General features: G+C 48.3%; 1 protein-coding gene across 1 annotated transcript in view; it reads right to left on the reverse strand.

The window, feature by feature from the left end:
- VIPR1 (vasoactive intestinal peptide receptor 1) overlaps nucleotides 1–24,045 on the reverse strand; it is a 116,950-nt gene that overhangs the window by 71,293 nt on the left and 21,612 nt on the right. Inside the window, exon 2 of the mRNA XM_080974179.1 lies at nucleotides 7,844–7,940. Within this exon, the coding sequence (XP_080830305.1) occupies nucleotides 7,844–7,940 (97 nt within the window). The remainder of the gene's footprint in view (nucleotides 1–7,843; nucleotides 7,941–24,045) is intronic.

Genomic DNA, 24,045 nt, shown 5'->3' on the forward strand with positions numbered 1-24,045 from the left:
TGGGTAGAAGATTCCTGCATTGCAGGGGATTGGACTAGATAACTCTTGGGGATGCTTTCCAGCTCTACAGTTCTACGATTCTATGATTCAGTGGTGAGCGGGAATCCATTGGATTCTGCCTGATGGCTCGTGACCTTGAACACTGGCAATGTCTCTGCATGACAACTCTATTCCGCAATACTGTCATAAAACATCCTTGGCAGCTCTCCATCCCCTTAATGCACGGGTTGGCAAACTAAGGCCTGGGGGCCGAACTGGGCCCATCACCTTCTCAATCCGGCCCGCGGATGGTCTGGGAATCAGCATGCTTTTACATGAGTAGAATGTGTGCTTTTATCTAAAATGCATCTCTGGGTTATTTGTGGGGCATAGAAATTCGTTTCCCCCTCCCAAAAAATATAGTCCGGCCCCTCACAAGGTCTGAGTGACATGGACCGGCCCCCTGCTGAAAAAGTTTGCTGACCCCTGCTTTAACGTTTTAATGAGAAAATCCCAAGCCTTCAGAACCAGCCGCTTCTACCGCCTCCCTACTGTAGGAGCAGTGCTGAGAAGCTGCGGCAGTGGACCCCATTAGGAAAACGAAACTGTGCTCCCTTTTGCTTCATTTGTGACTCACCCCACCTCGCGCCCCCAATTCCTTTCGCTTCTCCTGAGCTGCAGTGATCGTCCTGATTGCTCTAATATTTACCCCCTAGAGGTTTTTCTTCATCCAATTTGTTAAAGCAATCAGAGCTTTCAAAGAATCAGACCAGGCTGCCCAAGACCCCAGTTGCTTTCTGATCCGTTGTCTCCACTTTACTTCTCAGTGCCATGCTGGGTGGTTTTGTGCTTGTGGAAACATGCAGAGTGGGGGACACTTTGCCTGAGCAGCCAGCAGCCCAGCAAATGAGCTAGAACAGATTGAAAAAGCTTGTTATGGTTTGTGTGTGTATTAACAGAATGAGTGATTAGGAAGGAAATTGATTAGCTAAAATGAGATAATCAGATTACACCCATGTGGATGAGTAGCTGCCATATTGTTTATCTGGCTTTGATATGCCCTCCCCTCAATAATGCTATTCTAGGCTGCATCAACAGGAGTATAGCGGGAAGTAATAATACTGCTCTCTTCTGCCAGTATTTGGAGTACTGTGTCCATTTATGGCCACCACAGTTCAAGAAGGGATATTGACAAGCTGGAATGTGTGCAGGGGAGGGCAACCAACGTCTGGAAACCAAGCCATATGTGGAACGGTTGAGGGAGTTGGGAATGCTTAGCCTGGAGAAGAGAAGACTGAGAGGGAGATAGGGTAAAGGTAAAGGGACCCCTGACCATTAGGTCCAGTCGTGACCGACTCTGGGGTTGCGGCACTCATCTCACTTTATTGGCCGAGGGAACCAGCGTACAGCTTCTGAGCCACGTGGCCAGCATGACTAAGCCGCTTCTGGAGAAGCAGAGCAGCACACGGAAACGCCGTTTACCTTCCCGCCAGAGCGATACCTATTTATCTACTTGCGCTTTGACGTGCTTTTGAACTGCTAGGTTGGCAGGAGCAGGGACCAAGCAACGGGAGCTTACTCCGTCGCGGGGATTCGAACTGCCGACCTTCCAATCGGCAAGTCCTAGGCTCCGTGGTTTAACCCACAGCACCACCCGCGTCCCTACAGTTCAAGAAGGGATACTGACAAGCTGGAACATGTGAAGATGAGGGGAACCAAGGTCTCAAAACCAAGCCCTATGTTGGAACGGTTGAGGGAGTTGGGGAATGCTTAGCCTGGAGGAGAAGACTGAGAGGGAGATAGGGTAGCTGTCTTCAAATATCTGAAGGGCAGTCACATGGAAGATGGAGGAAGCTTGTTTTCTCCTGCCCCTGGTCTCCCATTTCACAGTCCAACACTCTAAGCATTACGCCATTTACCACTGGACTACAGCTCCCAACATGCATGACCTGCTAAATGGGGCTGATGGGAATTGTAGTTTTTACAATGCTTTGAAAGCACCACGTTGGCCATCTCAGCTGCAGCCAGTATTTGTGAGGACAGATAACAACAACAACAACAACAATTATTATTATTATTTATTATTTATACCCCACCCATCTGGCTGGGTTTCCCCAGCCACTCTGGGCAGCTTCCAACAAAACACTAAAATACAATAACCTATTAAACCTATTAAACATTAAAAGCTTCCCTAAACAGGGCTGCCCTCAGATGTCTTCTGAAAGTTTGGTAGTTATTTTTCTCTTTGACATCTGGTGGGAGGGCGGGTGCCACTACCGAGAAGGCTCTCTGCCTGGTTCCCTGTAACTTGGCTTCTCGCAGCGAGGGAACTGCCAGAAGGCCCTCAGAGCTGGACCTCAGTGTCCAGGCAGAATGATGGGGGTGGAGACGCTCCTTCAGGTTTACTGGACAGAGGGTGCCCACACCTGCCAGCACCACCATATTCTCTCAGAAATGCTTTTTTTAACAAACCGTTTCCTCTAATACAGCACATTTTAAAATGGTAGCTGAAAACCCCAGGAGCCGGCTTCCTTTTCCGCATGGGGAAGCGGACTCTGCAGCTTTCCACGTCCTGATGAACTACATTTCTAGATTATTGGCTGTGCTGACTGGGGTCAATGAGAGTTGGAATCCGAGAACATTTGAAGTAGCACAGATCCTGCAGCTAGCACTCACTGCAAGGCACAGGCAACAAGTTTTCTTGGAGGGCAGTGACAACACCACCAAACTACCACGCCTAAACAATTTCGTCTGTCTTCGCCTTTAGCAATAAACTGAGCCAAACCGATGGTTTCCCCGTTTGCTTTCTGCAAGCCGCCCATCGCAGCCAGCTCTTCCTGCTTCATAGAAGGAAACAGCTTGTATATTTAGTGTCCAGAGGTAAAGGAATGATGGATGAGGCATTGCGGAGGGCTGGTCTTGAGTAATGACTAGTCAGCGGCCTAATCAAACATGTCCAAGCAGATTAATCACCTTTAATCAATGCAAGTGATAAAAGGGCTTCTAAATCCAATGTTCTTTTCAGTTTGTACTGATTATGTCTGACTCTTTCCTTCTTTTTTTAAAAAGACACCCTTCATTTCATTAGCCAAAGGCAACAAATTGCTTTTTAAACAATGACTGATATTCCCACCTGACCACAGGATGCAAGCGGCTGCAGCAGTTAATACACGTATCTGCCTATAAAGCTGTTCTATTAGATTTGGGACTGCAAGGATTTTCGTGCTCGCTGCCACGGCCAAGGGGCATTGTATGTGCAAAGGACAGGCATGTTGGAACTGATCAGAGATGCCTGGATGGCAGGCCACATGGGGCTTTGCAGAAGGCTGAGGGAGAGTAGGACTCAAGGCAATGGATTCAAGTTACAAGGAAAGAGATTCTGACTCAACATTGGGAAGAACTTTCTGTCAGTCAGAGTTGTTTGGCAGTGGACGGGACTCCCTAGGGTGGTGGTGGTGGACTCAGGGCCGTCTTAACTGTTGGCGCTAGGGGTGCATGGCACCCGGGCGCCGGGCTCTAAGGGGCGCCAGGCCGAGAGTCCTGGGCCGAGCATTGGAGTCCGGGGAAGAGCCGAGCGAAGCAGAGTCCGTTGGAGCACCGCAGGGTCTTCTGCTGTGGCCGGCTCTTCCTTGGACTCCAACGCTCGCCCCGAACTCGCGCCGAGCCGCCCGCAGCAGAGCCTGCAGCACTCCAACGGGCTCTGCTCCACTCGGCTGTCAGCTCTTGCCGCAGCTGCATAGCGGCTAACTGTTTCGGCGCTGTGCCCGGAGCACCGTATAATGATGTGAGCACTGCACGGCGCCGCCTGTTGGTTGCGCCACGCTGTGGGTTCCTTTGCTGGCTTTTCCGCTGTCGGTGCACGCTCCCAGTGCCGTCCAACGTGGGGTGCCAGGGCAGAATGACGGGGAATGCAAGCGGCAGAGCACGTGGGGTGCTCTGGGCACTGTGTGCACAGCCAAAACAGTTTGCCACCATGCAGCAGGGGGGGGCAGTGGGCGGAAAGCGTGTTGACTGTGCTGCCCAACATTCCCCCCCCCCAGCATGGAACCCGCATCCACCTTCGTACACCCCTGTGCGTGGAGTGCTGGCACCCCCGTTGGTTGGCGCTGTGAGTCCTTGCATCCCACAACCGTTCTAAAGGTAAACATCTACCGTATTTTTTGCTCTATAAGACTCACTTTTTCCCTCCTAAAAAGTAAAGGGAAATGTGTGTGCGTCTTATGGAGCGAATGCAGGCTGCGCAGCTATCACAGAAGCCAGAACAGCAAGAGGGATTGCTGCTTTGACTGCGCAGCGATCCCTCTTGCTGTTCTGGCTTCTGAGATTCAGAATACTTTTTTTCTTGTTTTCCTCCTCCAAAAACTAGGTGCGTCTTGTGGTCTGGTGCGTCTTATAGAGCGAAAAATACGGTATTTCCTAAAAAAAGTCAACAACTTTGGGCAACTGGGCAACCTAGGGGTGCTGGGAGGATCTTTGCACCTTGCCGCTGCATATGCTTAAGACGGCCCTGGGTAGACTCTCCTTCCTCGGACGCTTTTAGCAGAGATTGGCTGAGCATCTGTCATGGCTGCTTTAGTTGAGAATCCAGAATTGCAGGGGGTTGGACTAGATGACCCCCAGGGCACCTTCCAAATCTAAGCTTCTATGATTCTGTGAAGGGGCAGCAGAAGTACAAGGGGGTTGTGTGCATGGTACATGATGTCCGGGGCCCATAAACAGCGTAAACAAATAAATTCTTCCGATGCTCTACACTGACCTGTAGCTGCTCTTCTGAAAACAGCATAATATTCCAGCCCTCATGACTTCCAAGCAAAGGGACTGCTTTAAATAGGAACAATGGAAACTTCCTTATACGAGGTCAGACCATTCCACTAGGTAGGTACCGTCTACACAGAGCGACTATTTAAAGATGACCGACCCAATTTGTGGTTCCTTCACTGATATACGCAGAAAGATTGCACGCACACCTCTAGTTTTTGCAATGCAGTATCAGTTAAATATACATAAAGGTAAAGGGACCCCTGACCATTAGGTCCAGTCGTGGCCGACTCTGGGGTTGCTCATCTCGCTTTATTGGCCGAAGGAGCCTGCGTACAGCTTCCGGGTCATGTGGCCAGCATGACTAAGCTGCTTCCGGCGAACCAGAGCAGCGCACGGAAACGCCGTTAACCTTCCCACTGGAGCGGTACCTATTTATCTACTTGCACTTTGACGTGCTTTCGAACTGCTAGGTTGGCAGGAGCAGGGACTGAGCAACGGGAGCTCACCCTGTTGCGGGGATTCGAACCACCGATCTTCTGATCTGCAAGCCCAAGAGGCTCAGTGGTTTAACCCACAGCACCCCCCGCGTCCCTTTTTGTTAAATATACATACAAACATACATACATACATACATACATATATATATAGAGAGAGAGAGAAATGCACATTTTCTGGGGGAACTGTGTACGACATAATTGTGTATTTGTGTGTGTGTTTAACGTGCAGAAAACGCAGCAGCTGACATGGGATGGAAACATACTAGTCCATGGGTAGGCAAATGAAGGCCCAAGGGCCGGATCCGGCCCAATCACCTTCTAAATCTGGCCCGCGGACGGTCCGGGAATCAGCGTGCTTTCACATGAGTAGAATGTGTCCTTTTATTTAAAATGCATCTCTGGGTTATTTGTGGGGCACAGGAATTCGTTTTCTCCCCCTCCCCCCAAACATATAGTCCGGTCCCCCCACAAGGTCTGAGGGACAGTGGACCGGCCCCCTGCTGAAAAAGTTTGCTGACCCCTGGACTAGTCCATCCACCCCAAAGTTGAGCATTTGCTTTGGATGCTGAATGATCTTGTTTGGATCTGAGGAAGCCCTTTGCATGAGATCAGAGGAGATAACACTGGACTGCAACAGCGTTGGACTCCAGGTGTTGGACTACAACTCCCATCATCCTTGACCACTGGGCTAAGATGGCTGTGGATGATGGGAAATGTAGTCCAACAACTGAGGACCTAAGGTTGTAGAAGACTGGGCTAGGTGGACCAATAGCCAGCCTCAGAGTCAAGGAGATTCCTGAGTAGGAACATTTTTATTTTTATTTTTAGTTGGAGGGAGAATTGCTCATTGGTCCCAATTCCCCCTTCCCAACTCTCTCCAGACATGACACAAAGGAAGACCAGATCTGGAGAGTGTTCTGGAAAGATATATTCCTAAGGCTGGCCTTTCAGGCTGCTAAATTCAGAAAGATTATTTGCTTTCCCCCTGCAAGTGAAACAAATCTCTGCACTACAAGAAAGGGTGAATGTTCCCTGTTAGCTGAGGCCAACTCACAGAGCCGATTGTTTACGCCGCGTTCAAACCTGCCCCGTTCCTTAAGCCTCCTTTAAATAGAAAGAACTCGTTCGGTGACTCCGAATGGGAACACGGGGAAGGCAAGTTAAACACACCTGCCTCAACAATTGGACCTGAAAAGTCCCCTCTGTCTGTAGAGCTCACACCTGGGTCCACCCTCTCCTGAACCTCCATCCTGGATTTCAAACGCGACTGAATCCCATGACACTGGTTTCAGAGCCACGGCAGCCATTTTTAGCCAGAGGAACATTAAAGCCCCGCGAGGGGCTAGTTCTCAGTGAGGTAGCAAAGCTATACCTGAGGCGCTGCTTCAGACTGTAGTGGTGGGTGGCTCACATGACCAAATGCCTTCATAAAAATAAAAAATATATATTCTCTCTATGCAGAGAAGTCAAGCCTGGCAGAGAGAATACAATGGTACCTCGGGTTAAGAACTTAATTTGTTCTGGAGGTCTGTTCTTAACCTGAGGTACCACTTTAGTTAATGGGGCCTCCCACTGCCGTGGCGTGATTTCTGTTCTCATCCTGAAGCAACGTTCTTAACCCGAGGTATTATTTCTGGGTTAGCGGAGTCTGTAACCTGAAGCGTCTGTAACCTGAGGTACCACTGTAATTTCTTTCTGACATGCTTGTTTTCTATATTGTGGGGGATCCATGTGTGACATCAACTGACCACCTCAGTTGGAACTAGGTGTTTTTGTAGTTTTCCTGTTCTTGGTCTGGCTCTTTAGCCTAATAATGCGATTGCAGGTTTGGGCAGGAGAGAGTTAACAGGACCAGAAGAATTGCTTAAAATTGGTCAAACTACTGCCTAGCCTTTGGTCAGATGCATCCTTTTGTTAGTGAAGCTATAGGTGAGGAGTTTCCATGGAAACTAACTGCTAGACCTCCTCTTTAAGTCTTCTGAATGGGGCGAAAGCAGACAACAGATTGCTGTTTGAATGAGACTAAGACTCAGAAAACCTGAGTTTTTGATTAGCGGTTTTTCAGAGTGCTACCTCTCTCCTTAAGGTCTGACATGGGCTTTGGGTGTCTGCTTAAGCTGCGCTTCTGCCTGCGTATTCGCAAATAAACCCAAATGGTTCCAAAACACCACACTAAGCCTTCAGCGACCTCCTTCCAAAAGGATTTACCGTATTTTTTGCTCTATAACTCACTTTTTCCCTCCTAAAAAGTAAGGGGAAATGTGTGTGCGTCTTATGGAGCGAATGCAGGCTGCGCAGCTATCCCAGAAGCCGGAACAGCAAGAGGGATTGCTGCTTTCACTGCGCAGCGATCCCTCTTGCTGTTCTGGCTTCTGAGATTCAGATTTTTTTTTTCTTGCTTTCAGCCTCCAAAAACTAGTTGCGCCTTGTGGTCTGGTGCGTCTTATAGATCTAAAAATACGGTACGCCACTTACAAGCTTCATGGAGAAAAAGTTGGGATAAAAATGCAACAGATTAAATCAATCAATAAACAAAACAGATTGAGTCGGAGAGGAGGCACAGAAAGCAGAAGGGTTGTTTAAAATTCTAAAACCCCAATTCTTACCTAAAGTTTGGTTATCAAAGTCTGAGTGCTCAAAACATTTGTCCCGCTCAGATTCGATGATCAGCATGATAGAACATTCTGGAGACATGCTCGACACCTGCAGGAAGGCCAGAGAGAAAAAGAGATATTTTTAACCCCCATCCATGGATAAAGTCTGTTTGTTTTAAAACAAGATGTCCTTCCATTAAAAAATTCTCAGGGCAGCTACCGTCAGGAAAATAAAACACTCACAATAAAACTCCTGTGTTAAAACAGCAGGATCATATAAAAAAGACACTGACCTTAACTGACCCAGGACCTTAGAACTGCTATGTTCACACATTCAGTTAACTTTTGCCCCACTCTTTCCAGGCACAGGCCTGCACTTAAAAACTCTATTTCTGAGTGGGGCTCCCCACCCCACAGCTTTCCCCACATACCCCCACTTTTTAAGCACTCAGTCAGAGCAAATGTGAATTTGGGTTTTCAGCGGACGTTTGCTCCGAATGAGCTTTAAAGAGCATGTTTTTGCAAGGAAAGCTCCAGAGCAAAGAAAGAAAGTATGCTAGGACATGGAGCCTAAAAGCACGGACCTAGAATCACAGAGTTGGAAGGGAACCCAAAGGTCATTTAGTCCAATCCCCTACAATGCAGGAATCCTGTCTCTGGAAAGATCAGAGGAAACTTAAATGTATTTATTGAACTATGTAGGACAAAGTAGTTAACTTGAAACCCAAGAAAGAAGAATTTGTATTTTTTATATATACAGTGGTACCTCGGGTTACATACGCTTCAAGTTACATACGCTTCAGATTACAGACTCCACTAACCCAGAAATAGTGCTTCAGGTTAAGAACTTTGCTTCAGGATGAGAACAGAAATTGTGCTCCGGTGGTGCGGTGGCAGCAGGAGGCCCCATTAGCTAAAGTGGTGCTTCAGGTTAAGAACAGTTTCAGGTTAAGTACAGACCTCCGGAACAAATTAAGTACTTAACCCAAGGTACCATTGTATATATATATATATATATATATATATATATATATATATATATATGTAAGGGCAAATGTTTAATGCATACTCTTTAAGCTTTGTGTATAGATGTTTTACATTAGTATAACTAGCGGCAGCTAGACTGGTGACTGGGAGTGGCCGCTGAGACCATATAACACTGGTCCTGAAAGATCTTCATTGGCTCCCAGTACATTTCTGAGCACAATTCAAAGTGTTGGTGCTGACCTTTAAAGCCCTAAATGGCCTCAGCCCAGTATACCTGAAGGAGCGTCTCCACCCCCATCGTTCAGCCCGGACACTGAGGTCCAGCTCTGAGGACCTTCTGGTGGTTCCCTCACTGTGAGAAGTGAGGTTACAGGGAACCAGACAGAGGGCCTTCTCGGTAGTGGCGCCTGCCCTGTGGAACGCCCTCCCAGCAGATGTCAAGGCAATAAACAACTATTTTACTTTTAAAAGACAACTGAAGGCGGCCCTGTTTAGGGAAGTTTTTAATGTTTGATGCTGTACTGTTTTTAATATTCGGTTGGAAGCCACCCAGAGTGGCTGGGGAAACCCAGCCAGATGGGCAGGGTATAAATAATAAATTCTTATTCTTCTTATTATTATATTTTAAAAGTCAATTGTAATAACATGAAGAAGGTTTGAAATTGGATAGTTAAGAATATAAGATTTTATGGCTGTACTAATCAATGGAGCCAAAAGGGGGATTGGAGGGAAGTCAAGCAAAAAATTATGATTTAAAAGTTTGTTTATGATGTTTTGTTTTTTCCTTCCTTTTCTTTTAATGTATTGTTGTTATTTTTGGAAAATTAATAAAATGTTATCAAAGAAAAAAAATCAGAGGAAACTTAAATGTGGATAAGCCCCATGAGCAGTGGTATAGCATGCTGTGTGTGTGTGCGCGCACACACACACTGGGGTGGTCGCCCAGGAGCAAAATTGTTAGGTAAAGAGAGCCAGTGTGGTGTAGTGGTTAAGAGCAGTAGTCTCGTATTCTGGGGAACCGGGTTCGCGTCTCCGCTCCTCCACATGCAGCTGCTGGGTGACCTTGGGCTAGTCACACTTCTCTGAAGTCTCTCAGCCCCACTCACCTCACAGAGTGTTTGTTGTGGGGGAGGAAGGGAAAGGAGAATGTTAGCCGCTTTGAGACTCCTTCGGGTAGTGATAAAGCGGGATATCAAATCCAAACTCTTTTAAAGGGTAAAGGGACCCTTGACCGTTAGGTCCAGTCGCAGACGACTCTGGGGTTGCGGCACTCATCTCGCTGTACTGGCCGAGGGAGCCGGCGTACAGCTTCCGGGTTATGTGGCCAGCATAACTAACAGAGCCTAGGGCTTGCTGATCTGAAGGTCGGCGGTTCGAATCCCCGCGACGGGGTGAGCTCCCGTTGCTTGGTCCCTGCTCCTGCCAACCTAGCAATTCGAAAGCACATCAAAGTACAAGTAGATAAATAGGTTCTGCTCCAGCGGGAAGGTAAACAGCGTTTCTGTGCACTGCTCTGGTGCATAGAAGTGGCTTAGTCATGCTGGCCACATGACCCGGAAGTTCCAGAAAAAGAGGTCCTGGTACTCAACATACAGTTCTTACAGTAAGTGCCATACTTTTAACCAGTGCTTTTCTTAAAGAAAAGAAAGAAGTGCCAGTGCTGTGTACCCTTAATATAGGGTTACCAGAAGTCCCCATTTCTCTGGGACAGTCCCCGCATTTGCAAATAAGTCCCCAGACAAATTCCATCCCCGGAATGTCCCGGGATTTCATCTAATGTCCCCAGGAAACACAGTCTCAGCAGCCTGGAGCGGTTGGCTCTGGCTGGCTTCAGGAGCTGCTCAGAAGTCCCCATATGATGGTGGTGCAGGGGCTCTAAGATGCAGCTTCCGGGCTGCCTCCACCTTCCCTGACCCCAGCAACTAAGCTGTGAAGGGAGGCTTCATGCTGCCTATCAGAGCAGCCTCCCAAATCCTACTTGCGTGCAAGCAGGAGAGGGCAGGGATCTCTCAGTTGGGCAATGGGAAGCCTCCCTTCCCAGCTGAGGGATCCCCGCCCCCTCCTGCTTACACGCAAGTAGGAGTTGGGATGGGGCTGCTCCTCAACATGCAGCATTTATTGATTGATTGATTGATTGGTTGATTGATTAATTGGTTGGTTGATTGTGTCCCCGGATTCATTGAAAAAAATCTGGTAACCTTACCTTAATACCCCCAGAAAAAGAAGCACTGATGTTATTCTACAAAACACTATGTGCATCACTAATGCTGTGGCTTGTTTCAGGTGATATTATCTTCCGGCCTCTTTTCACTTTCCTTCAGCTTTGATCTTAAGCATTTTAAGTACATCACCACACTGCAAACTGCCTTGAGAGCTCAAAAGGCAGTAAATACATTTGAATAATGTATTCAATCTGAATAATGTATTACCATCTGGCCTGGGGCGGGGCCTGAAGCCTCAAAAGGACTGCTCTGCTGCCCAGGGGGACTCCCCTGTGTGAGTGCCTGAGGGCCCTGCTCCTTCTTGCCACTTACCACCTGGCCCGGGGCGGGGGCTGACGGGCCTCACAAGGACTGCTCCTGCCACCTACTATCTGGCCCAGGGTGGGGCCTCACAAGGACGGTTGTTGCCACTGATGCTGCTACTGCCCAGGAGGACCCGGAGGGGTGCAGAGTTCTTTTTAACATGTTTTAAAATCTCCCTTTCCCTTTAGATTTTTTATATATGGGGTGGGATGGATGTTTGGGTGGGCTTGGGAATTTGTTAGATTTTGATGAATTTGTAATTTTTGCAGTTTTTATTTGTATTGTTTTATTGTTTTCTGGGTTGTTTTTGTTTTTTGTTTTTATTGTTTTAAGGTCTTATTGTTTTAGGCTGCGAAAGAATAACATTAATTGCCATCAATGGAGGCTACTATGAGACTTGGGATTGCTACCGTGGAGGGGCGAGGGAGGTATGGCGGTGGGGACAGATGTTATAGGCGAAGGGGATCAAGATATGGATATGCTCGTACCCCTTCCAATCTGCGCCTCATCCCGAGGGACGAGGGTAGGGTGAGCAAGGATTACTCACCTCCGTCACTGGTGCTGTGCAATGCCAGGTCTATAGGCAACAAAACCGCCACTCTGCGAGATTTCTTTACCTCGCAGGGGGTCGACCTGGCTTGTGTGACGGAGACCTGGGTGCGCGAAGGGGAAACTGTTACCTTACGAGAGATGGCGCCCCCGGGTTTCTCCGTCCTCCACCAGTTACGGACTGTGGACCGGGGGGGAGGGGTGGCATTATTAATCCGGGAAGATTGTTCTTTCAGGGCTCTACCATCACCATCGATCCCCGGCATTGAATGTGTTGGCCTAGTGTGGGGCTCCGAGAAGAGCTTGGCTGTCTGGCTGGTGTACCGGCCACCTAGCGCACCAGCAGCCACCCTGTCAGGCCTATTGGAGGCGGTGGCCGGCTGGGCCTTGGAGTTCCCTAACCTGTTGGTATTGGGGGACTTCAACATCCATGCTGATGCCACTCCCTCCTCACAGGCTCTGGACCTGGTGTCTTCCATGGCGACACTAGGGCTCTCCCAGTTTGTTTTGGGCCCCACACATCAAGCAGGCCACACGCTGGATTTGATCTTTGGCGTAGGTATAGATGTGATCATGTCTCCTTCGATGAAGGTGCCATGGTCTGATCACTACACTCTGAAAGCCAGGATTGACTTTCCACCCCCACCCTGCTTAGGTGGCGAGCCAATTTGGGCTCGCCCGCAGAGGCTGATGGACCCTGATAGATTCCGCCAAGCCTTGCGGGACCTTGCTCCCCCTGGCGACTCATTGACTGAGCTTGTTGAGGGCTGGAATATGCAGCTCCTGGCAGCCATCGATGAGATCGCACCTAAGCGCCCTCTGCGACCCCGCAGAAACCGGGCTCCCTGGTTTACCGAGGAGCTCCGGAAAATGAAGTGGGACCTCAGACGGCTAGAGTGAGTATGGCGGGGTGCCCGTGACGGAGCCTCAAGAACATCTTATAGGGCTTTTATGAAAACCTACGAGATGGCGGTGAAGGCTGCTAAGAAGTTTTACTTCTCGGCCTCCTTTGCATCCGCTAGCTCTCGCCCGGCGCAATTATTTAGTATAATCAGGTCTTTAACGTCCCTTGAGGGACAGCCAAATTTAAATAACCATTTGACACACAGCTGTGAGGCATTTGCGAGCTTTTTTGCGGAGAAGGTCTTGTTGCTCCGCCATGACCTCCCTGCCAATTTGGATACAATAAAGGAACTGGAGGCCCCTCGACTGTCCTCGGGTCCAGTATTGGACCACTTCAACCGGATATCCCCAGCCGATGTGGACAGACTCCTCCGAGCTGGAAAGCCCACCACCTGTCCTCTTGACCCGTGCCCGTCTTGGCTGATTAGAGCGTGTCCAGACGAGGTGCGGGCCCTCCTGGGGGATATCATCAATTTGTCCCTTGGCACAGGGACATTCCCAGGGGAACTGAAGGAGGCAGTGGTGCGCCCGCTCTTAAAGAAAACATCATTAGATCCTTTAGATCTATCCAATTACCGCCCGGTTTCGAATCTTCCGTTCCTGGGTAAGGTGATTGAGAGAGTGGTTGCTGAACAGCTTTCTGGATTTCTGGATGAAACATCGGCTCTGGATCCATTCCAGTCCGGCTTCCGCGCTGGTCATGGGACCGAGACGGCTCTGGTTCCCGTAACAGATGATCTCCGCAGGCAGCTGGATCGAGGCGGGTCGGGGCTGCTGATTCTTCTAGACCTGTCAGCAGCCTTCGACATGGTCGATCACGAACTTCTGGACCACCGCCTTGCCGACGTGGGGATCCAGGGCACAGTCCTTCAATGGCTGCGCTCGTTTCTCTCTGGTCGGGGACAGAGGGTGGAGCTTGGGGGGGGGGGGAATTGTCATCGCGCCACTCCTTGGTGTGTGGAGTACCTCAGGGTGCAACACTCTCCCTGATGCTTTTCAACATCTTTATGCGCCCCCTCGCCCAGCTTGTCCGGAGTTTTGGGCTGGGTTGCCATCAGTATGCTGATGACACCCAACTCTATCTGTTGATGGATGGCCATCCTGACTCGGCCCCAGACACACTGACCAGATGTTTGGAAGCTGTGGCTGGATGGTTACGTGGGAGCCGGTTGAACCTAAATCCTTTGAAGACAGAGGTCCTGTGGCTGGGACGGGATGGTATGGGATTGGGGGGGCAACTCCCATCTCTTGCGGGGGCGCAATTAGTGCCAGCACCATCCGTTAAGAGTTTGGGTGTAATCTTCGACACCTCCCTTTCCATGGAGGCGCAGATTGCAGCTACAACAAAGGCGGCATTTTTCCATTTCCACCAAGCTAAGCAGTTGGCTCCTTACCTCTCTCGCCCTGACCTAGCCACTGTGATCCACACGACGGTCACCTCCAGACTGGATTACTGTAACTCGCTCTACGTGGGGCTGCCCTTGAGACTGACCCAGAAACTCCAGCGGGTGCATAATGCTGCAGCAAGACTCCTTACGGGGTCTTCGCTGCGAGATCACATTCACCCGGTGCTATACCAGCTGCACTGGCTCCCGGTGGAGTACAGGATCAGATTTAAGGTGCTGGTTTTAACCTTTAAAGCCCTATATGGCCTAGGACCCTCGTACCTACGGGACCGCCTCTCCTTCTCCAGGCCACAGAGAAGTTAGGCTGGCCTCAACTAGAGCCAGGGCTTTTTCGGCCGTGGCTCCGATCTGGTGGAACACTCTGTCACAAGAGACCAGGGCCCTGCGGGACTTGACATCTTTCCGCAGGGCCTGCAAGACAGAGCTGTTCTACCAGGCCTTTGGCCAGGGCACAGCCTGACTCCCTCCCTCGGCAATCTTCGCGGAGCTCTGGCCCAATGGTTGCCAGTGGCTTGAATTAATTAATTTTATAATGAATGATTTTAGAGTGTTGTTTGTGCTGTACCTTTGTACTGTTTTATTGTTGTTAGCCGTCCTGAGCCTGGCTTCGGCTGGGGAGGACGGGATATAAATAAAATTTATTATTATTATTATTAATAATAATAATAAATGAAAGATTGAGGAGCTCCTTTATGAGGACGGAAAGGGAAGGTTAGGACTACCCACGTCAAACAGAATCTCGAAGATTTTAACACACTGGTACTTTTTTTATATATCATGTCTTCAGGGAAGAAGGGTTTTTAAGCTGATGCTGGCATTTTACCTACTTTCGGAATGATTTACATAAATGAAATACCTGTGCAATGCTCAATCAGAATGGAAAAAAACCAGACCGGATTTGCAGAAAAGATGGAGAAACAAGCAAACCCCAAGCGTTATTCCTGTACTCAAGTGATATTTCCTGGAGGAGACTGCTAGCACTACCCTTGGTGCTAGGAAAAACGGGCAAAATAGACTCTTGATCTGATACAAGAGACCTGTTTTCCCAAACCAGATAAGGAGATCCATGCAAGTCAGCAAGGCTTTTGTGTGTCAGCAGTGGCTAGATCAGGAATTCCAGTCACAAATTGGTTTTTTGCATCTCAATGCACATTGGAAAACACATCTAACTCTGAATGCCTTTGAAAACAACGCAGGGCACATTCTGATGCACATTGAAACACACATTCCAACCTACATTCTGGCACAACTTAAAATAAAAAATAATATTTTTGGAACTGTGGCTACAGCTGGATTGGGGCATATAAAGGAGACACACTATGACATACAAAGGGTGGGTTTGACATGTGCTCCCTGGCCTTCTGTTGTGAAGGTCATCGCACGCCTGCCTGCCTACCGCTCACAGTGGCTGTTTGGACTTCTTCTGAATCAGTGGACATGCATGTAGAACGATAAGAAAAACACTACATTCAGAAGAACCAGAATGCCAATCTATTGGAGGCTTGGGTGCAACTCAGCTTGCAAAAGAGGGACTAGCATGGAGGTGTGATGGCCTGGGATTCGGACTCGGAGTCTGAACCTGAGGAATCCCAGCCTGCACAGGAGTCCCTGCCTCCAGAACCAGCTGAGCCGGGGCGGGGGCTTGAGCCTGAAGGGTCCTCACCTGTGTTGGATCCTCAGGTGCAGGCACCAGCTGAGTCTGCTCTGGCTCCTGAGGTGATGGAGGACCCATTGCCTGCAGGTGCTCCTCTTCCAGCCCTTTCAGGGGAAGGTAAGGTTGCCTCTGGGTCCAGTAACCCTCCAGCCTCTCCTGAGTTGCAGAGGCTCAGGGCAGAGAGGCGGAGGGAACTAAGTTCCCGCAGGAGGAATGCTCGCCTTCAGGCCAGGAGATGCGAGACACCTGTGGACCAGGGCCGCCCTATGCCTCAGGGCAGATAAAAGCCAGCCAGCCAGCCCCAGTCCCAAGTTGCGGGAGCAACCTTGTTGGAAGCCTGTTCCTGCCTGAACCCTGTCCTGCTCTTCTGCTGGAGCTCCTGACCTCACCTGACTCCCTGCCTTGGACCCAGCTTCAGCTTTGACGGACTGCCTCCATCCCGCACCCTCGACCTCGGACTGGACTTGGACCTCACCGCATGGTTAACCCTCGGGACTAGCACAGTAGGTGAGATTGAGGAACCTCCAAATTCCCAGACTATCCGCATACCTTTATCTCTATGCTGACTTCTCTCTCTGTTGTTTAGACCAGGCTTCCTCAACCTCAGCCCTCCAGATGTTTTTGGCCTACAACTTCCATGATCCCTAGCTAGCAGGACCAGTGGTCAGGGATGATGGGAATTGTAGTCTCAAAACATCTGGAGGGCCAAGTTTGAGGAAGCCTGGTTTAGACCGATACACTTTAGGTTGCTATAGGGATAGAACTACCTATGTAAATCGTATAGAAATTTATTTATGTATGCAACTACAGCGGCAAGAATGTTACTTGCCCCAAAATGGAAAGAAGTCGTCGTCCCAGCAAAGGAAGAATGGATACAAAAACTTATGGAATATGCAGAAACGGCGAAACTTACTGGAAGAATAAGAAATTGAGATTTAAAATGCATTTCTAGGTTATTTGTGGGGCCTGCCTGGTGTTTTTACATGAGTAGAATGTGTGCTTTTATTTAAAATGCATCTCTGGGTTATTTGTGGGGCATAGGAATTCATTATTTCTTTTCCAAATATAGTCCGGCCCCCAACAAGGTCTAAGGGACAGTGGACCGGCCCCCTGCTGAAAAAGTTTGCTGACCCCTGGTTTCCTCCTTGCAGCCGCTTTCTCACTATTCCTCCCCAGCCATCAGATAAGCCAAACACACAGATACCCAATCCACCACCCTCTTACTATCCTGAGTTTTGTGCGCATCTTAGCACAGAAATCAGCCTGCAGGGGCAAAGAGCACACTAACTTTGCAAGCTCATACTGCTGGCATAAACTGAAAGCTGAAGAAAGTATAGTACGGGAGACCATCAAGTCTGAAATGGAACATAACAAATCTGGGCTTACCAGCTTGTAACAGCGCCTATAAAGTTAGAGCTCGCTTACACTGGGTTTCTCCATAAACTCTACTGTAAAACACACACATACTTTGCTGTCTCTTGGGTAACCAGAGTCTAGTTTATCGCCGTCGCTTGGAATTTGGACTTTATCCTCTGAAAGGCCTTGCGGTTTCTCCCAGATTTGTGCCTTTACAACTCAATTAATCTTGTAGGAGCCGGGCTGTGGATTGGCGGTAGAGAATCTTCTTTGCATGCAGAAGGGGCCAGGATCAGTCCCCGGAACCTCCATATTAAGTTGGGAGAGAGAGACCCTGTCTGCAATATTTGGAATTCGCCAGGTGCGTTTTGCACCTGGCCATCAGTGAAGATATCTGGGTGCCAGGATGACGCCTGACATCTCTACCATCGGGAGGTGCATGCCTGAGAATCCTTGGATCTGGACCGTTTTCACACACTACTACCACATCCTGTAGAATTCATATCAGTTATACTTTATCTACACAATCAGAAGAAGAAGAAGAAGAAGAAGAAGAAGAGTTTGGATTTGATATCCTGCTTTATCACTACCTGAAGGAGTCTCAAAGCGGCTAACATTCTCCTTTCCCTTCCTCCCCCACAACAAACACTCTGTGAGGTGAGTGGGGCTGAGAGACTTCAGAGAAGTGTGACAAGCCCAGGGTCACCCAGCAGCTGCATGTGGAGGAGCAGGGAAGTGAACCCGGTTCACCAGATTACGAGTCTACCGCTCTTAACCACTACACCACACTGGCTACCAAAATGCTTTCTCTGTGCAGCCTGAGGAGTGAACAGCTTTATAGTTAATTGTTGTTGTTTGTCTTCACTTAAACCCCCCTACTGCCCTGCTCACAGTTGTGAAGAATACTCCTGCATTATGAATGGTGCAGGTCACCATTAAAAAATGCCTAGTGGCCGTCATGACAAGTATGATCTACTGAGAGTACACAGTTCACTAGGTTCACAATAACCTTGGTAAATAATGTTATAGCCTAGAGAAACGGGGCTCCCCCTCCCCGAGTGTTAAAAGGAAGCTGGAATCCAACCTCTTCCGGGGGGAAAACCCAACAAAATTCCTTCCTTTTAGACTAGGCAGATCTCAATAATAGGTTCATTTCCAAACTGCCTTTTACAGGAGAGTAATTAAGCAAAATTGCAGTCGCTCAGCTCTGGGCTTTATTCAGTGAGGGGTAACTGAGCAAAAGAGCAATGGGTCAGCTCTCAGATTTATTGCATCAGACAGTCATCCCTTGGTCAGGGATGATGGGAATTGTAGTCCCAAAACAGCTGGAGGGCCGAGTTTGGGGGTGCCTGGACTAGACTCTGAACAATTTGGGTTCAAGGCAAAGGTCCTGCCACACTGGGCTTTTTTGGGAGGAAATGTAGAATAGAAATTTATCAATAAAATGAACAATAGAGGGTTGGGCTAGATGATTTTCTATGACTGAATAAAATTAAAAGGACTGGATCTACATCAGTGGCTGCTATCAGCAATCTACATCTTTAGAGGAGAGTAATCATTCTCCTGGAGCTCTCAGTGACTTTTCTTCAAATTCTTCTGGGTTAACTGAGAAAGTTGGAATTTAAGGGACACTGCTCCACTCCTACCAAATTGATTCCAGAAGGTAGTACTGGGCCATAGCTGCTGTTACCCCTCTAGGCAGGGATGGGGAACCTGTGGCATTCCAGATGTTGGTGAACTCCAACTCCCATCAGCCCCAGTCACTGTGGCGAATGGTCAGGAAAGATGGGAGTTGTAGTCCAACAGAGTTGTAGTCCCTCTTCTGCTCTCTCCCCATTTACTTTCCCTTCTGTTTTCTGATCCACTTAAGAAAAGCACACTCTGGATGAACACGACAAAAACAGGTAGCATTGTCAGATGACATCCTCGCATCCTTATCTCCCCACAGGCACTGCCACAAGTGGGTCAGATGCTTAACTAGGGCAGGATCAACACACTCCTCTCTTTCCAGGCAGCAAGCAGTCTTGGAAAAGAGAACGCTATACAGGCGCAAGCTACATACATATAAGTTTGTTGTTCTAGCCAAAGGCTGAAACAAACCTGCAGCAACAGTACCAAAGAAGCAATGCAGGTCATACGTCCATAATATGAGCCAACATCCATGATATAAGAGAGAGGTTGGCAGAGACACCAACAAACTTGATTTCAAATTAAACCTCTGACACTCCCCAACAATTTATAGTGATTTTATCTAACTCCCTGTTCCTGGTTTTTATTTTTCATTTGCAGGCAACTGAAATAAACAATTTAAGGTCATATATATATATATATATATATATATATATATATATATATATATGATAAATGTTCATAACGGCATATATAAACCACATGTCTGAAACCCCACAGAAAAAGTCCTGAAAAACCATTTTGTCCCTCCCAAATTGACCTCAAATATTTCTCTGCAAGGTCGAAGGAAAATGGAAAAGCCTTCCCATTGTCTTTTCGTTCACAAATCCTGTCTTAAGGGTATGTCTGTGTATGAATAGGGCGAGCCTGTGACCTGGCTCAGGAACTAAGCATTTGTCATTACGAAATAATCGCATCAAGTGACCATTAACAGGTAATCTGCCAGACAGGAGATAAACAGCGCATTCAGATTTCTGTTGTAGACCGCCCTTTCTGTGATGTATGCATGATGTTTCTGGGGGTGGTCTTGGACTCCAGGGTGGGCAATTTAAAATGTCTATATAAGGGTGGGCACACCTTTGTTTGGGGTCCTCCTTTCCTGCATGTGAGGGGAACACCCTGTTGCAACAGTTCAACAAAGATCAAGCTTACAAGCTGCTTTGCTTCTCAATATTCTCTGGTTGGCCTCTGTTATTTTCTCCGACTGATGGAGAACCTACAAAGGACTCTTTAAGGGCTCTTGTGTTCCCCATAAGGGAACAAGGGCAGATTTTTGTTTATTAAACAACGCAGCAATGCCCTCCTCTGCGTTACGAAGCTGTTATTGTCACTCAAAAGAAACTGGACCATTTCTGCCTGGGTGTGCCCTGCTTGCTGGAGGGAGCAAAGGTTTCAGAAAGCGATAAAAGGATGTCACATAGAGGAGGGAGAAAGGTTGTTTTCTGCTGCTCCAGAGAAGCGGACATGGAGCAATGGATCCAAACTACAAGAAAGAAGATTCCACCTAAACATTAGGAAGAACTTCCTGACAGTAAGAGCTGTTCAACAGTGGAATTTCCTGCCAAGGAGTGTGGTGGAGTCTCCTTCTTTGGAGGTCTTTAAGCAGAGGCTTGACAACCATATGTCAGGAGTGCTCTGATGGTGTTTCCTGCTTGGCAGGGGGTTGGACTTGATGGCCCTTGTGGTCTCTTCCAACTCTATGATTCTATGATCTCTTGGGTCTCTATGTAAGAGGCAGAGTAACAGATATCGAGTGATATCTTCCGCCTGAGGTTGACCACAAATGCAAAGTCTGTCCACGTACGGGACCTTGTTGCAGTGGCCATCTAAGACTGCAGTGGGCATCTCTTGGAAACACGGCTCTGTAAAGGCATTTCTTAAGGAAACTGCTGAGAGTTTGGTCAGAGAACTAGCTCTAAAATGCTATGTTCCCTAGAGAGGGTACCAAGGTGGAGATCTGGTGTTTATTATTAGTTCTTCTGGATTTCAATCCCTTAAAGGTAAAGGGAAAGGTAAAGGGATCCCTGACCATTAGGTCCAGTCGTGGCTGACTCTGGGGTTGCGGCGCCCATCTCGCTTTATTGGCCGAGGGAGCTGGCATACAGCTTCCTGGTTATGTGGCCAGCATGACTAAGCCGCTTCTGGTGAACCAGAGCAGTGTACGGAACCGCCATTTACCTTCCCGCCGGAGTGGTACCTATTTATCTACTTGCACTTTGACGTGCTTTCGAACTGCTAGGTTGGCAGGAGCAGGGACCAAACAACAGGAGCTCACCCCGTCGCGGGGATTCGAACTGTGACCTTCTGATCGGCAAGTCCTAGGCTCAGTGGTTTAGACCACAGCGCCACCTGCGTCCCACAGCGCCACCCGCATCCCTTAGTTGACACTTAATCAAGGTCAAAGCAGAGGACTACAGGCAGCCACTGTTTTACGTGCCTCCGATATTTGTGTGACTGCACACACACCAAACCTGGAAGTGACTCGAAAATGTCACAAAAACATCACAAAGGGGGGGGGGGGACACATGGAATGGGGTCTTTGCAGGCTTCTTCAATGGTGTTTCAAATATATGCTATTTCACTTTCCAGAGCTGGTTATCACCCAGTTCCATAGAGCACAGTCATAAATTGCTACAACTGATTTTCATCTCGGATATTTAGGTTGCTGCAGCCTGCCCTGGAGCCTCTAACATGGGAAGTCACCCTTTGCCTGGCTCAAAGGCACCCTCAAGTTACCTCCAGCCCACGTCACTTATTTGCTTGCTTTCTTGCTTAGAGCTGTCTAACAAGGTTGACACATCCTCCTCTGCCTTCCCTTGATGATTGTTCCTTCGGCTGCTATAATCCCAGTCTAAATGTTTGGAAACACAAATGTGTCCATAACCCCTCTAGAGCCTGATCGGATTTCCGCAGAGAGCAGCCAATCGCACAGCTCCAGGCGTTTTCGGCCTCTTAGCCTGAGCCAGACTGCTGCCGATTCAACGCCCAGATCTCATAAACCTGAGGAAATGATGTCAGGGGTGACGCATAGAAAATATTTACTCTAGCCGCAATATCAAACAAAGAGTGATTTGTCGTTATCAGGTGACAGCGGTGAGTCCCGGATTTAAAGAGCTAAGGAACCACACACATGCAAGGCCACCAAAGTTGATTCTTGTGTCTTATGCACTAGCAGGCTGAAATTCTGCAGATGCAGCTTTCCTCTTGGCCGCATTTGCACCTGTTGGATTTTGGCCTGCACAGTTACAGTCCTCTCCCCTCTCTCCCTCACCACCCAGGCCAAGACGCAGAAGGTGACAGGGACATTGATGGAGTTTTATTTCAAGGAGGGCGGACAGTTGTCTGATTCCATATTTAATTTTTTTGGTAGTGAAGTGATTCCCCCAAATGGAGCTGAAATTTGGGGAGATGACTTGAATGCTATTAAAGGGTTAGAAACGGTTCAGAATCCATTTCTTTGGAGATTGTTCTCTTCACCCGATGGGACATCAGAGGCTCTTCGATGAACAGAAGCTGGTTGGACAATGGTCAAGGTGAGAGTCGACTGTGCATGAGTTAATTACCTGAAACGAAAGACATCCTTGCCCAATGGACACTTTCCATCCAATTGCTATATGGAACTGAGGAGCACACATTGGGGAAAATTAAACATTCAATGTAAAGGTAAAGGGACCCCTGACCGTTAGGTCCAGTCATGGCCGACTCTGGGGTTGTGACACTCATCTCGCTTTATTGGTTGAGGGAGCCGGTGTACAGCTTCCGGGTCATGTGGCCAGCATGACTAAGCCGCTTCTGGTGAACCAGAGCAGTGCACGGAAACGCCGTTTACCTTCTCGCCGGAGCGGTACCTATTTATCTACTTGCACTTTGACATGCTTTTGAACTGCTAGGTTGGCAGGAGCAGGGACCGAGCAATGGGAGCTCACCCCGTCGTGGGGATTCGAACTGCTGACCTTCTGATGGGCAATTCCTAGGCTCTGTGGTTTAACCCACAGCACCACCCGCGTCCACAAGCATTCAATGTAGCCTTGATTATTATCATTTGCAGGAGCTGAATGAGGTTCTGAAGATGGATGAGGGCTAATTTAGGAATTGACTCTACTGGACAGAATCCAGGAGGGACCCACAAGCGATTAAATCATCTTAATGTTCCCCATGCTTCCCTCTAGTGAAATCGGAGCATTTTAGAGCTAGTTACTTGTCTAAACGTCTGCCTGTACCATTAAGATCTGCCTTCGTTGAGTTGGGATTTTAAGCGACGCTGGTCAAGATTTCATACACAGATAAACTATGCATATGCGGGCAATCGCAGGTAGAAGGTATTATTCATTATTTGTTTCGAGAAGCCTTGTTTGTTCAAGGAAGCAGTCATCCACTGGAGGGGGTCCAGTTTTTCCAGAGTGACTCCAACACTTGGTGATTCGCAAGATGGCCCTTTTCGCGTTGGCGGCAATGAGGATTAGGAAGAAGGAATTGGACTGTGAACTGAAAGGAAGATTTGGAGGTCTAAATCTGAAAGACACTTTGTGTAGAAGTGGAGGCTCCCTAGCTATAGTCTTGCTGGAAATTGATGGTTCTGTTTGTATTAGTAGATGCCTTGATTTATATTTTGTGTTTGAAATTGCTTGTGCTTCTATGCTTTGGTCATGGCCTTTGGCAAGCACCGTAAACTTACATCTCCTCTCTCCTCTCTTCTCCCTCTCCTTCCCTTCTCTCACCCCCTCTCTCCACCTCTTCTCTCTTCCTGCTCCCTCTCCCTTCTTCTCCCTCTTTTTTCTCTCTCTCACCACCCCCTTCTCAGTTACTCACAGTGGGCTGTCAATGGTGGAAGAAAGCAATCTCAGCCTCACACAGCCACAGACCCCCTACTTTTGGAAAACAACAACAACAACAACAACCTGATATCTATATGGTAGTTTTCTTTATGGGAATGGTGCCACAGAACCTCTGGGTGGGTTACGCGGACCCCCTGGGGTCTGCGGACCACCAGTTGGGAACCACTGCTCTCAGCTAAGCAAGCATTATCCAGAGACTTCAGGTTCTGCAATTAAGGATATTGGGCAGTGATTTTTCTCCCGCTTGGACTACAGTGGTACCTTGGGTTACAGACGCTTCAGGTTATAGACGCTTCAGGTTACAGACACC

This window comes from Podarcis pityusensis (assembly GCF_964106645.2).
Source record: "Podarcis pityusensis genome assembly, chromosome: 12".
NCBI lineage: Eukaryota > Metazoa > Chordata > Lepidosauria > Squamata > Lacertidae > Podarcis > Podarcis pityusensis.